Source organism: Lipophrys pholis (assembly GCF_963383615.2).
Source record: "Lipophrys pholis genome assembly, chromosome: 21".
In the NCBI taxonomy this organism is placed as follows: Eukaryota; Metazoa; Chordata; class Actinopteri; order Blenniiformes; family Blenniidae; genus Lipophrys; species Lipophrys pholis.
This window is the reverse complement of record NC_137649.1, coordinates 3,834,520-3,850,354: the sequence shown is the minus strand read 5'-3', so window position 1 is coordinate 3,850,354 and position 15,835 is coordinate 3,834,520. Positions and strand designations below refer to the sequence as shown.

The 15,835-nt window shown below is 43.2% G+C and overlaps 1 protein-coding gene across 5 annotated transcripts in view; it reads right to left on the bottom strand.

Moving 5' to 3' along the window:
• Positions 1–14,821, bottom strand: part of afdna (afadin, adherens junction formation factor a) — a 127,311-nt gene extending 112,490 nt beyond the window's left edge. For 3 of the 5 annotated variants that reach the window (XM_080491364.1, XM_080491367.1, XM_080491366.1), the window contains exon 1: positions 14,516–14,782. In XM_080491364.1, the coding sequence (XP_080347490.1) occupies positions 14,516–14,617 (102 nt within the window). In that variant the 5' untranslated portion in view covers positions 14,618–14,782. Of the gene's footprint in view, positions 1–14,515 lie in introns of all 5 variants that reach the window. The other 2 variants (XM_080491363.1, XM_080491365.1) reach the window with 2 other exon arrangements.
• Between the last annotated feature and the right edge of the window lie 1,014 nt (positions 14,822–15,835).

The following is a 15,835-nucleotide window of genomic DNA, read 5'->3' as shown; positions in this document are numbered from 1 at the left end:
AACTGTATAACAGAGTTTCAAATGTCATAAAAATAGTGGGTTATTCGTGAGTTTGTACCAAAAGTGGCCACGGTTACAGTCGAGGTGAGGACACAAAAATAATGTGAGATTAATATAAAGAGCTATAGCGCCTGTTCGCTGAGAGCAGCCCAAAAGCACTTTACATGATTCATCACATTCACACACACATTCACACACCATTGGAGGCTGCAGTCGTGCAAGGCGCGGTCACTCCAACGGGAGCAGTTCGGGGTTCAGTGTCTTGCCCAAGGACACGTCGGCTGCGTTCAGTCCAGACTGAGCACATGATAAAGAGATTTTGTAAGTACACATCGTTGGTGTAAAATGTGCTGCACGGTCACGCGTCCAATCAGGGGTGGGTATACAGTACGTGTCATGGAGGTTGGCCATAACTCTGTTGGACGACGTGTGGTTGTGATCTTTTGCACTGCTTTGTAATCCACTGCTGCAACACGATCACACACACAGACACAGTGTGGCCATGAAACATCTTCATCTGGAGCAGCGGATAGGCAAGACGTGTGCCAACGGGCGGCGAAGCAGGTGGACCTCAGACTCACGCTGGGCTGCAACGAACCACGGAGGTGCAAGACGTCGAGAGGAAAGGGTCAGAGGTGGAAGAAGCAGCTCGAGTCAACGTTGAACAGTGAATAAAGCCAGAAATGATCAATATAAACAGCTGCTCTCGCCCTAATCATAGCACTCGGATCGTTTTCACTGCAACAATACGATAAAAAGCGAGCTCAGAAATAGCAACAGAAGCTTGTGATTGTGTTTACAATCATACAGTGATCAATAAAGCTGCATTGTATTTATTCTTCCTGCACCATCCAACGGAGTCCTTGCTTACACTACAAGTGAAAAAGCAGATATGCTACAGACAACAATGGAGTTGAGGATAAAAAGTTCTAGAACCCCTGAAGCCTTTTAGGTTGAAATGTTGAGTGGTTTAAAGAGCGGAGGAAAGGTTTCAAAACCTTCTTGGAGTTGAAAATCTGAGTTCTAAAGGAACGTTCTAAAAGCTCCACCCCTTCAAGAACCAAATCTTGGACTTTTCAGAGCAGAGGAGGGAACGTTCTGAAGGTCCGACCCTTTGAGGTCAGAATTCCAAGTTGAGAAAGGTAAGATCTAGAACAGGGGTTCAGAACCCGCGGCTCTTTCGTCCCTCTCCTGGGGTTCCTTGAGCCTCGGTCCCACTGGTAAAATAAATCTATAACAACCTTTGAATTTACACTTGAAAGTCTTTCTTTGTTGCGGCCACAGTGTACGGGATGAATTTTGCCAAATCACACAATTGGTACTAAAAATGACTACAATCTCAACATAAAGTCAATTTTAATGAAACATTCTGCTGCAAAATACAGTGAAATGTAAAAAAAAAAAATTAAAATGAAATCCTATAAACCCTATATAGCCACCTTGCTTGGTGGTTTGTGGGGCCGGATTGGAGCTTTTTGCAGCCGGTTTTGGTCCACTCGCCTTATGTTTGACTGAAGTAAACTTCACAGCAGCACCGTGCTGTGGGAGGCTGTCCCTCATTAAGGTGCATTAACAGTAAAAACCTCTCCGTGCTACACCATTGGTGTGCTCTTACCAGGTCCCTCGTCCAAGGTTCTACACTACAAATAAGTTAGCCGGCTTTCAGCAAGGTGTGCGCTATTCTTTCAGCTGTCTCGAAGATTGATCGTCCAAATGACGTCTGGACGGCTCGCTGACTTAAACCGTGCAGTGAAATAGAGCTGCTGCTACTTAAACTGGCTTTAACAGCAAAACTACTGCCTGTGTTCATTCTGTTTTTCCAACTTCACAATGCTACCGCCCTTTTTCCAAGGAAGTGCCAGCATTCCGAGTTAAGAATTCTGAGCTCCCAGACGACGGGAATGCATTGACCGTACAATTTAGATGACAGCAACTACTGGACCTGCAAACACCCTCTTCATGCCAGCCTGTCAGCTACCAGAACTGTGCCCGTCTGAAAGGGAGGCCTCTCCATTGAGCTCATTGCGGCTACATCATTACATCGCCATGTCATGTGATGAAGGGAGAGACAGAAAGCGAGGGGATTGAGGGACGGAGGGGTCGAAGAACAATGCAAACAGGGATAAATGCACACAGTTGTCAACCACTGTATGACCGTGACCTCACGGTATTGTCATGGTGGCCGAGGCGAGCAGCTCTGCTAATAACCAGGCCGGCACCGTCAACAGCTCACAGTGGAAACAGGTACGAACTGGGACCACTCTGTTGACCTTTTCAGAGAAAGTCATCAACATGGCGTGCACCGAGGCAAGAACTGACGGCGTGTTTTCACGGAGTATTTAATGTACCTTCATACTGCTAAGCCACATTACTTAAAATTCTACTTTATGAACTCAATATATCAATCACAGATCAACTTACTCTGTGAAACAGATTCATCAGCTTAAGAATTATGCTAAAGTGAAGACAATAAGGCCCCGCTCACGCCGCAACAGTTCAAGTGATAACGCATTGTTTTTGCATTTTCATTTCACAAACGTTTGTACGGCAACGTTTTGAAAACAATGTCCATTTCCATGGAAGCAGCAGAAACACTGAAATATATATAGTTAACATGACACCAATGGAGCTGCCATTGTTGTTAATGTCCATCTGCTGAGCATGTGCAGAAGAACTATTTACTACGGATGAACAGTAGCCTAGCAGTTTAGAGTTTCATAAAAGTTGTGTTTTACGGAGACCGAGTCAGAGTGTTTTCAACAAGATCCACCTTGGGGGTCGTTTTCAAAAAGTTGCATTTAGAGTAACTCAAAACACCCGTCAGGTAAACGGACACCAAAACTCAACAAAAGTTTTTTTTATGTGAAAACATAATCGTGTAAACTGGGCCTCACATATCACAGATGAATCAAGATCAGTGTTGCCACAGTTATCTTGAAAAAAGTAATCTGATTACTAGTTACTCCTTTAAAAAGTAACTTGGTTATTTTACTGATTACTTGTTTTTAAATGTAACTGGGTTGGACTACAAGTAACTTTTCAGTTACATTCAGCAGCTGCAAGGGTCCATCACTAATTGGGTTCCCTGTAATATTGCGATGAAAAACCGAGGTGGTCTTCAGGGGAGAAAAATGACTAAGTCTCAGAAGAATATGGACCGGGAGTCATGACACTCTGGAGGAAACACTGTTCTGATTGGCCAAATACTGGGCATGTGCAGGAGAACTATTTACTATGGCCAGGGTGCGCATGCACAGTAGCAGCATTTTCGCTGTCTACGCAGAGACGGAGCGTTTTGGAAAAGTCACACTTTCAGTGGTTCTGAGCTCCATTGTTACGTAAACAGACGCCCAATGCGCAACGGAAGTTTGAATCATAATTGTAATAAAAAAAAACAACAACATTCACTTCGTGTTTGATGGACATAAAACAATATCCAAAAAGAAACGGTAGATGTTTAAATCTTTGTTGAAGCTCCAATACCACTCCTACATATGCAGAAGATCTAGCCACATGTAATTATGTCTAATCTTGGCGGCTCCTTCATACAGAGATTTGCTGTCAGTCTAAATCAAACTTGAAGAGTGAAAATCTTTTCAAGCTAAAGATTCTTCATACATATTCCTTACAGAACAAAGCCAAACACCACAGTCTAAATAATATAAACATTGTGGACGGTTCTGTGGTCCCCAACTCCTTCTTTTCTCCAACTTGCAGCCTTCATGGTTGCCTGTGAGAACGTCTGCGGACTCCCTCTCCAATTCTTGATTTTACCAAAACATTACAGTGAGGCCAAACACTGGAGGTTGCACCCACTTCCACCAGTAATTAAAGTAAGACACTTGTAAAGTAGAAGCTACAGGCAGTTTCTTAGGTCTCCTCCAGAAAGTGTTGAAAGCTGCACGATATCAGGAAAGCGTAATGAGAGGAACTTCCATAGTATGTTTTGTCTTTGTGTTTTGCTCCTAATTTACACTTTGCTAACTCAGCAAATCTACCTTGTGGGCGGGCATTTGGAGCAGGAATGCTCGATCTGATTGGCCACATTAAATAACACTGGAGCATCATGGCACAGTGCATGGAAACACAGCAATCTGGTTACATACACTGTGCAGTCCCATTGAGAACTACTGATTTATAATATTATATATGTCTTAAAGCACACAATTTACATACTTTCATCTTTCAGACCTTGTGTTGTCCTTCAACTGAAGATTATGAAGGCTCATACTTTTGGTCAAGCAAACATTAACAATAAAAAAGCTGAAAGGCATCTTAAAAATGGTCTTTAATGAGCAAAGCTGTGCTGCACTCTTAACATGTTATTATATTAACATATATGGGATATTTCAGGTAAAATCTGTCAGTTTCAGCAAAGACTTCCCAATGAACATGTTGAAATTGCTTTAGATATCCGATTCTATAGGTAATGTAGACAGACATTTGACTTAAAAGAAAAACACAAGTTTTTCAAAGCACCAAGTGACTTATCGGGTGAAACTGGTTAAAATCTCTCAGTTAAAGTCTAATTTTAAGAAATCACAATAGAAACGGCCAATAATAATATTAACACATATGAGGGCTGATTTCTTTGTGTGGTAACAAACAGTATGGAAACTGTTGTGGAAAGCTCTCTCATGACATCTGGAAATGAAAGAAAATCAGACCTCGCTCTGAGAACTACAGTCATTCCACCTCGACAACAGGAAATACACTATCTCCCCAAAACACACACTTCCCGACCCGTTTCCCGCTTCCTGAGCTGCAGGGTAAGGGAGGTGCCGGCCACTGATGTCATGGCAAGTCTGCTTACACGCCGTACTTCCCATCCGAGCCGGAGAGGAAAAAGGTGGATACGAGTACAACGAGAAAATGACTAACCTAACAAAAAACAAAGAGGTGCTGCCATGTTTTTTTGTGGTTTCGTGTGCAACCAAGCTCAAATGAAGCCACGGGAAGCTTGTGGCACTGAACAAAGACAAAAATGTCATGACTTCATTGTCTGGCTACTTTTTTTTTTTTTTTTTTTAACTAGAGAAAAGCTAAATCGCACCGGTTCCCGATTGGACAGTCAAAGTTCTACGATGTGAGAAAACCACTGGACACTCCTGCTACAAACCTGTAGCCCCAAACCACCAGCAATTCTTACAGCCTCGAAACCTTTCTCGATGCAAGACGAGGGGTGACGATGGGAATACAAGAGCACAACACTTCTGTAGTTTAATCACTAGACATTAAGCAATTACTGATATTAATCAATTACATTTTCACACCAATGTTTCCCAACCTGGCTCTGGCGATGCTAAAGGTCACAACCAAGGATTTCAAATTAAAACTGTAAATTAAAGAAAACTATGAAACTCAAATTCTAGAATAGCGAGCAAAACGAGTTTCCATTGAAAGGCCTCGGCGCCCCGTTTACACGTTTCAAGTGAAAACGCATTGTTTTTCCAATTTCACTCACCTTCACAAGGCAACGTTTTGAAAATGATGGCTGCAAACATTGTTCTTATTGGCCATCTACTGAGCATGTGCAGAAGAACTATTTAATATGGCTGTGGTGCGCATACGCAGTAGGACAGTTTCACAAAAGTTGTGTTTTTTCCGCTTCCACTGAGACTAACCATTTTCAAATAGTTGAGTTTGTTCCATTTCCATAGAGGAGAAACATTTTCAAAAAGTAAAGTTTTACCCGTTTCCATAAAGATGAAGCGTTTTCAAAAAGGGGCGATTGCCTCCATTTACATGGAGACGGAGTCAGAGCATTTCTTAAAAGTTCCACTTTGGAAGCCATTTTCTGTGACTCAGAGCACCACTGTTGTAAAAAGAGATGCTCATATGTTCATCAGAATGCGTGGGTCCGTCAGTTTTTGTCTTTACTGTAATAGGATGAAAAACTGAGGTGGTCTTCAGGGGAGAAAAAACAGTTGATAGAAAAGCTCTGAAACTGAGGGCAAACATCTGATGAGCTCACGTTATACTTCACCCTGACATGTGACTGCAATTACAGGCAGCTGAAGCTGACATTCGGGCTAATTGCTTTGTCATCTGCAGGTTTCACTCAGACCATTTCAGGACATTCAGTTTGAAGATATTCCAGACATCCAGCGAACCCTAACCGGCGGCTGTGTGGCTAAGAGATGTCAAGAAACCTGTATTTTCAGCCGTTTTCCTCTATCATACTTTATTTACGGTTCTGTGGGTTAATGTCACTCTGGTCTAATGACAGTAAAAGAACGCACCATGACGTTATCTCAGATTCTTTTTTCCAGCACTGCTGAAACTTAAAAGTTCCATAAAATCTATTTAAGGCTTTTGTTTCTTTTAACCATCTTATTTTAGATCTAATGCTTCCTCCATCAACACCCCACTAAAGGATCACTTATGGACGCATTTAGACTGAAAGTTTTCCAGCTCATATTTAATGATAATTTTTCAAAACATTTTTTTTTATAGTGGATCTTCATATCTGGTTCTAAAATTCGACTTATATCAAACTCCACCGGAACTTTTCAACACACAAGCTTTTAACGTCTGGAAGGTTGAATCCAGATGCATGCGTCAAAATCACGATTTACACCTCCATGAAGCTGCACCCTACTCCACGCAAACCTCCGTGAAAATAGTCCCAATCATTTGTGCTGCGTTGCTAAAGAATTTCCCCAGGGATTAATATAGTGATTGGGGGTTTTAAAGATATAACAAGTTTATTATGAGATGACGTCACGCAGACCCCCACATTGTCAAAATTGAACAAAAATAGTTTATACTGCTTCCTCTTCTTCCTTATACTAACCTCAAGTTGCCGTTTCAGAGAATACATGCATACATACGTACATTTCATACTTGCCTGAAGACAAGAGTTTATTACAGCCTCATTTAAAATCAACAAGAATGATAATAATAATATCAAAGCAAACAGAGCTCTGGTATCGGAATAGTATCGGTATCGGCAGATATCCAAATTCTGGTATCGGGATCGCAGGTGAAAAAACATGAATCGGTGCATCCGTAGTACTACTTCAGCCTCTCCTGGGTTTCTCAGTTATATATATATTTTTTTAAAAACTGAGAAATTTCCTCCAGTCAGGATAAATGGAGGAGCTTTAAAACCGTCATACCTGCTCCACACAAATCAAGCGGTAAAGTTTTAACTCATCTGATTCTGCCTCGCCTCGTCGCTCCTCGATCGGGTCGACCTGATGTAAGTGACTCAGCACTCGTCTGAGGAACATTGCGCCGACACCAGAAGTGACCTTGGCTCAGAACTTCAAAAAGACCCTGTTCAAAGAAGCTTCAACACAATGAGCGTCAACACCAGGCTAGTTATTGACAAGACTGGCTTAACCAGTACTAGTTGCTGTTTGCCAACCTGTCACTGCCATGTGATGAGTAGAGGCGCGTCGATTGGCGATCGAAGGAATAGAGGCCCATCCAGAGCGCGACACTACAATGTTCACAAACCATAAACCGTTTCGGTGGTTCATTCACACAGCAATGGCTTTGGAGCCACGACAACATTTTCAGGTGAAATCTGAAAACTTTAGTAACGTTTTGGGGTCTGTTTCCTATGTTGTTGTTGTTTCTGTTTCAAATTGTTGTGTAAAGGTGAAAATTTTCTGAAACAAAAACTCAAACCTGCATTTTCACTTGAAACGTTGTCGTCTAAACGGGTTCTGAAATCAACCTTTTATAAAAGCAGCTTCCAGAATGCAACTTTTTCTAAGCACACTGTTCACTCGTCTATGCGAAACTTCTCTGAAAACTTAAAGAATGATTCCGTTTTCGGTAGATCGTCGTAAACGTCAGGGTTTGGCACCTGGAAATATTTCATAGTACTTCAAAATATCAATTACTGAGTTAACTGTCCAGCAGACGATCAAACTGAAATGAGGTTCAAACATTTAAATCTCAGACAAATCCTCAAAAACTCTGCATCAGCTAGCAATAATCAGATGAGTCTGTCACAGGTTAAAGAGGCCCATTGACGGCCATGCCTCCTGTGGCATAGATACTTGGCTATTTTGAGGAACTGAAACCCATATATTGCATAATTACACAATATGACAATCCAACTAGGTCGTATGTCCACTACAATGTCTGTGTATTCCCACTGTCGATGTTTAGTGCGTATTCTTCTCTGCTGCATGTGTGTGGTTTCATAACAAAAACAAACATTCACTAGAGGCCCAACAAGCTCAATCCATCGTTTTTAGTGTTTCTGCTGTTTCCCATTCTCCATGGTTTTAAAAATGTTGGCGTGTAAACGGGAAACTTTTCTGAAACGAAAACGCAACATTTCACTTGAAACTTTGTCGTGTCAACAGCGCTCGACTGTGGGGGACCCGAAAGGGATCCAGCATGAATGACCTCTTGAGGACCCTTGTAAAAGCCGACTAGAGCAGGTTGAGCATTACTGTCCTACAGTCTCTGTTATAACAGAGCCTGAAGCCTAGAGCAAAGTAAACATTCCCACAATTTATACATCCCAATAAAACAAACAGTTGCCGTGATTGTATCTGAATAACCGTACCCAAATGAAGCCCACCACATGATGCCAGTCCCTGTTATGTTATGATGCCCACCCCCCCCCCATAAGTCCAACAGCAGGACTTGTTCAGTTTGGGTTTTTCGAGATTAAAATGTTTGAGAACCTTTGCTCCAGACTAATCAGCCAGCCATTGCTAATCTAATCACACGAATGATCTCACTGCTCTCAGAAGGAGGTTCAGCTCAGATCTGCACATTTTAACATTATTTATCATCAAATTCTGTGTCACAAATGCTAAAAAAACAGACCTTAAATTGTACATCCAACTTTACACTTGTGCTCCCAGCACAGGAAAACTTATGTGCGACTACATTCGGGGAGTCGTCTAGACAATTTGAAGGACACTCGTGCAGCTTGGGGACTCCACCAGCTGACATATGTGGATGGGGGGGGGGGGGGGGGGGGGGGCTGAGAGGACGGCCGCGCATCTGCTTCAGTTTAATCAGGTTTTACTGGACTCCACTGAGAGCGAAGCTTCAGCAGCGGCAATGAAAAGGACAGGCGAGAACAGTTCTACTGGTGGTTGAACACACCTCACAGTGTGTGTGTGTGTGTGTGTGTGTGTGTGTGTGTGTGTGTGTGTGTGTGTGTGTGTGTACACAACTGTGGCCAACGGCTGGCCAGATTCAATCCTGGAACATTAATCGGCTCAAGGAGAGGAGGAGGAACTTGAGACAAGGAGAGGTGGGGGAACTTGTCCCCCCCCTCGCTCTTCTACCCTTATCCAAGGAGATGTGGTGGGTGGGGGGTGGGCCGCCTGGTGGGCCGCCTGCCTAAAAACACCACAGCTGACACCAACACGGCCAAAAGGTTTAATTGCACGAGATGCGACACGGAGGGGAGAGATTAGACTGATGGACGGCGTCTGTCTTAACTTGCTAATGGAGGGTTAGGGTTAGTGGAGATTTATTCATATTTTCCTAAAAATGTAATCCGTAATTGTTGTATGGAGTTTCATTCAGAAAAACATGAACACTACCAATGATCAAGTTAGATTTATAGCCTCTTTATGGGTCCGTTTAAGCAACAAAAATTCAAGAGAAAACGCACCATTTTTATAAATACGCTATAAACACCAACAATGGGAGTACAGGAACAATCGTATGGACAGAAGACCAAATTGGATTATTATAGTGACTGTCGGATATAAAACTACCAATTCCCAGGAGAATATGGACTGGGAGTCATGACGCGACGGAGGAAACATTTTTCTGATCGTCCATCTACTGAGCATGTGCACAACTATGAGTTACTATGGCTGTGGTGCTCATAGGAAGTGGCAGCATTTCAGTAAAGATGCCTTTTCTCCCGTTTCCATGGAGACAGAATGGGACCATTTTCAAAAAGTTGCCTTTTCAGTGGCTCAGAACCTCGTCATCTAAACAGCCCCCCAAAGCACAAGAAATATATGTCAGTTTTCACTTGAAAACGTTGAGGTAAAGCTACCTTTGGGTCACTAATTAACCTCACATGCCTTTTTTTGACCGTGGGAGGAAACCGAAGTACCAGGAAGAAACTCACACACACCAACATTGAGAACATGCAATCTTCACACAAATAGGCCCGGCTGGTATATTCATGAAACGTTTAAAAACGGTGGTCACAACCACAGTTGTGTGGTTGTCTGTCTCTGTGCGTTTGCCCTGTGATGGACTGGAGATCTGTCAAAGTGTATCCTGCCCTCATTCGTTCGTATTTTATTCTACTTACACACAGAGTCAGACATTTATCTCTTGGTGTAAGACTTTTTAAAAAAAAAAAAAAAAAAAAAGGCAATAACTAAAATGGGGAACAATTGCTGAATTGACCATTTCTAGAAGGGGAAACAAAGTTAGAATTTTTTTTAGAAAAGAGAAAAAAATCATTACAATGTCTAAGTCCTTCCTTCCTTCGGCTATACGACTATTATTGCACCTTGTAAAAAAAGTGTTAGTTGTGTTTTAATTAGGGTCCGTGCACTGACAGTGCACAGGAACATATTAAAATTGTAAAGATTAATATTAACTCTTATACTTTCTTAATTTTTGGAAAATGCATTTTTAAGGGCCTAAACGTTGATAACTTTTTGCGGCACTTTGCACAGTCACCAGGCCCGGGAAAAATGTGATAATTTGGAAAACTCTCACATGTGACTGGAAAAAAGGCTTTCCTCGTGAGAATTAGTCCGAGGGGGTCCTTCCAAATGACCTGAAAATTGTCATGGTGATGGAATAGAGATTGGTGAGCAAATCGTATCAAAATTGCACCATAATATCTGAGGACGAGGGCAAAAATGTAAGTTTTGCCATGAAAGAGCAAGTGTAGTGTAAAAACAGGAGGTGACGTGGAAAGGGCCTTAACATCGCTTGATTGGCGTCAAACAGGAAGTGCAATGTAAATAGCCTGTACATGGTCAGATTGGCCTCAAAGTTGACATGTTGCATCAAAGACCAGCCTTCATCACAATCATATGAGGAGTTTCAGTCATGACGCCATTTGAGGTCGTGTACTTGGCCACTCTCGTGATGTACCAGGAAGTGCAATGTAAATGACCTCAACGTTGCTTGATCGGCATCAAACTTGACACACTACATCAGAGTCGTGCCCTCATCACAACCATATAATTACTTTTAGTGGTACCACCGTTTAGAGGGGTGGAATTGGCCAATCACGAAGTGGAGTGGGGTGCACATGCTCGGCTCTGGCTCAAACTTTCACGTGATCACAGTCAAAAGACTGTTACAGCCATCGGGGATAATGCCACAGTTGTTGCTATGTGCTAGCTTTCGCTATGTTCATCTGCATATCCTGCAAGTTTTTAATGGCACACTGTGTATTATTGTGATGTTTACCTGTGTTCCAGAGTTTTGTAGCTGTGCAACAGAGATTTTGTGTCCTCTCTTTTTTTTTTTTAGTTTCACTCTGTTTGTCTGTGAGTGACTTATGGTGCTTTTCCATTAATTCCTCCTCAGCCTTACTCGACTCGACTCTACTCACTGTTGACGCTTTTCTACTACACGTTAGTCCCCACTACCACATACTTTCGTGGTGTCTACACAGCCAAGGTACCAAGCGAGCTTAGGCGAGTAGAACATGTGACGTCGGCAGACGGCAGGCCACTGATGAGTCAGAAGGCGGCTCATTCACCCCGTCATTTTTTAAACCGATCACAACAAAAACGCTCACCAACAGAGATAGATGCACAAAAATAAACCCCGTGGAGCAGCAACAATGTGCAGGCATTTTCTGTCTGGTGGCTGACCAGAGGATTCAGAGAGAGCTCAACGGAGGGACCCGCTACGAGTATTAAGAGGTCTCCGAGCCACGGTGTTTTGGATTAACTGCTTTACCTGTTAACTGCTGACCGGCTTCCTCCACCTGTTAAAAACCCGACCAAAATCCCTTAGCTGTCCTGGAGAATGCCGTTTAACCACATTTCAATCAAAATTAAAAGTTTTGTACCGTTTGTCTTATTTTAACATCAGCTGCTGCTAATGGCTTGTGGCAGAAGTCACCAGTTAAGTCGAGAGTCAAGTCGAGTAAGGCTGAGTAGGAGGTAGTGGAACAGCAAGAAGTCATTAAAGGAGAAAGGCTGCTCGCTTTCCTGGCTCTCAAAAAAGTTTGGCTGGCTGTTTAATCAATGTTAACACTACAAACCCATGAGCCGCGGTCCCACCGCACTGTTCGTGCCGGGACAGAATGGGGCGGGACTGTTGTGATGACCCGTTACATTATTTGTCACCCCTCCATTGAGGTACCAAACATTTGAGGAAGGGGTCTCATAAGGAGGACCAACAACGCAGCCGTCTGCCGACTGGTAGTGACTCTGGACTTGCCCACAATATTGAAATAGTTCATCGGCTGTAAATCCTCCCGCTTCCACGTTCTTTGCCTGACACATACCCCCGTCGTTCACAATGCCTACAATTTCACAAAAATGGCTCTTTTAGTCATAAAGGTTGCAGACCTGTTTCAGAATATTACACCATCATTTCATTATGTTTGCTTTCACGCTGCACGTTCGGGAGCAGACAAAACGCCAAGACAACGTCCCACAATTACAACAGCTGCTCGTTTGGAGGCACCATAGCTCAAAATTAATAATGACCACAGAGGAAGAAAAGCACCAAGAAGTAGAAATCCGGCTCATTGAATAGTCGGAACAAAAGAGTAAATCCCGCCCCTTTAGTCAGCTCGTGGCTAATGTCTAGCGACAAGCAACCATGTTATATAGTCTTCAGACCAGATATCAATCGCCGCCTTCTTCACTACTCTACATCGACTGATAGATTTTCCAACTTTTCCTTTATGCTTCGTGTCTACTTCTTCAGATTCGTACTGATAGCTTTGTTTGTCAACTACCCAGAATGTACTGCACTCTACATAATGTGCACTCTCTTGGTCTGCGGAACAGTCCCTGATACGCTCATACTGGCCGTTTCTCAATTCTGAGTGCGTACTGGGAAGTACAGATTTTTGGAATTTCTTGCAAAATGCATTACGGGTAATTTGGCTTCCCAAGTCCACAAAAGCCTGGTGTTTATGCATCCCCTATAATGTGGGCAGTCCAAATCGGGGCTATACATATTTCAGGCGTACTCTGCAAGATACGTACTTTAAATTGGATCAGTACTTGGTCTCCGACAGATGTCTATTCACAAATAAGCGAGAAAGCAAGTATGGATAAGTACGCACACTGACAAACGGCCACTGTCCTTGGACCAAACCTCAGTACACTTGTAAGTGAACAGAGACCCATGTTGTCAGGGTCACCAGAGTTTAGCTCTATGATCCAGATCAGAGTCCAGGTGAGCTTTCACATCTGCTCAAAAGAAGCGAACTATCCCTGAGACCAACTCTAGTCCGGACCAGGGGCTCTTTGGGTCACTCAAGATAAAGATAATGAATCACTGGTGTAGAAGATGGACGGATGGGTTATATCATACAGCTTTGATTACAGTAGCTTCCAGTCCTCTTTCCACCTCTGGATTAAATAATCCTAGCTAATTCGAAATGTGTAGCTCTCATGCCAAAAAGCTAAAGCGATCCACCATGATTTAAAAGCCTGAGCTGCTGTGGCTTGCAGGAGACACTTATCCCATGGCGTTATTGGTAAACAAGCCGAGGCCGGGTCCAGACGGCCAGTTTAATCACAGCTCAAGATGCTGCAGGGTCAAATGATGGCCGCTCACAGCGGCATCAGGCCGGCCTGGGTGAGCACAACAAGCCCCGCTACACACACAGACAAAACCCAAGGCGGTGGTAGGGCAACTCTATCTTTAATTAGCAGCAGCAATTCAACTAGATAGTCAATTCTACGCAATGGAAGCGTTTGTATCTGCGCTACAGGTAACGAGCGAGCTAACTAGCTAGCTAGCCAGGCTAGTGTTTGTGTTGGACGCTGACCTCCATTCAAAATCTGTCAAATCGGTGTTATTCGTGTCCTTTTACACGTATTTATACCTGACGTTAGCATTTAATGTATGTTCTCGAAATAATACGTTTTTAGCTTCAATTCGGCTTGTTTAATGAAAGGCAGAAAGCTCTAGTTTAAGCAGGGTAACTAGTTTCAGGGATTCACGTTACCCGTTTTCCACAAACAGAGCTGTGGGCGGCAGCCAGCAAGTGGAAGGTCTAATTAGCTCGGAAATGGATGATTTTCCTTTCACAGCTGTTAAATAATGGCTCGCGTTGGTCGCGGAAGAAACGCGCTGTTTTGTTTCGGCGTTAACTGCGTGCAGGTTGAGCGACGTGAGCCTACTACGACATCGTAAAGCGGGAGGTTTTTTCCAATGGAGTCCGGCGTCGGTTCCCTCCAGCGCGACCAACGCTGCCCACCACAGCGTCCACTCGCCCCCAAACACAAGTGTCAGCCGGCGGCGGCTGTTCCCGTCCTGCCTCCCCTTTCCCGCCGCTCCATATCTAGGAGAGAGGGCCATTGCGGGTCCACGGCCTCTCCTGCCACCCTGGGGCGGCTCCGCTCACCTCTGTGGGCCGGCTGATCTCGAACAGGTCGAGCCGGTTGGCGTTCCAGTGGTTGATGATGTCGGCCAGTTTCCTCCTCTCCTCCTCCCTGCTCCCCGACATGGTGAACTGCCTTTCAGTGACCCGTTCCGCCCGCGCGTCGCTGCTGTGGAATAAAAGCAATCCTCCTCCCGTTCAGGGCGTAAGTCCACCGGAGAAGGAAGAAGAAGGCGATTCCGGTGCGAAGCTGCTTTGTGTCTCCGGGACTTGGTGCGTCTCTCTCGGAGCGACCTGCCGTCTGATCTGCTCCCCCCTCCCTTCCTCTCTGCGCGGTCGCAAGGCAGCTCTGCGCGCAGACGCCTGGCGTGAGCGCGCGCGCGAACGCGCGCCTCCTTTAACCATTGGCGCACCGGAACGTGCGATTGATGACTGTGCTGTTCTAAATATAGCAAGGGTGAAGGAGGCATGACGTCATCGGGGAACGTCGTAATTCCAAATCAAGCTGTTCGACAAAAACGTGCTTCCATTCATATAGTAACTATAGTAACTGAACAAGGTTCACAAACAATATAATGTCACAAATACATCAAAATGCATACTGCAACACATATTCCCACCACTTCACATTGCTGCTTGCTGCTGCTGCTTTTGTCTTTCTTTATATTGTGCTTTATTCTTATTTGTTTTACTTTTTGTTAATGTATTTAATAACCTATGTATCTGTTCGTTGTTTTTTTTTATTCTTAGTTAATTATAGTTTGGGACCAGCCAAGTAAGCTTCTCAATGCACAGTGTAAATGTCTATTTAACTGTACATATGACAATAAATATCTTGAATCTTGAAAATTATTCAAAAAAATTACAATAGGATAGAATAGAAATACTTTATTAAATTCTTACAATGTAATAATTACATAAAAACTAAAGAATAAATCCCTGAAATCTAAACATCTAAACTATATAAACAAATACATCCCACCACAGATTTCCATCATCATTATCATAATACCACTTAATCCAATCCTTTATGTTTTCCAGTACACTTTTGACCCTATATAACAAGTTTATAAAAGAGGCTGTCACTCTGCGTGTGTTAGACATTGGCCAATCAGAAAGTGGGATTGATGACTGTGCTGTTTTAAATATAGAAATGGCTAAAGAGGCATGACATCATCTGGGAAATGTCATAATTCCAAACCAAGTTGTTTAACAGATATGTGTGTCCATTCATATAGTAAATACTGATATAGTTCCCTTAATTCTTTATATTTGTGTCCATACAATGACAATGATAGAGATAATGTATGTAAATTCAGGAGTGGTAAGTAGGCGTGTAAGTTT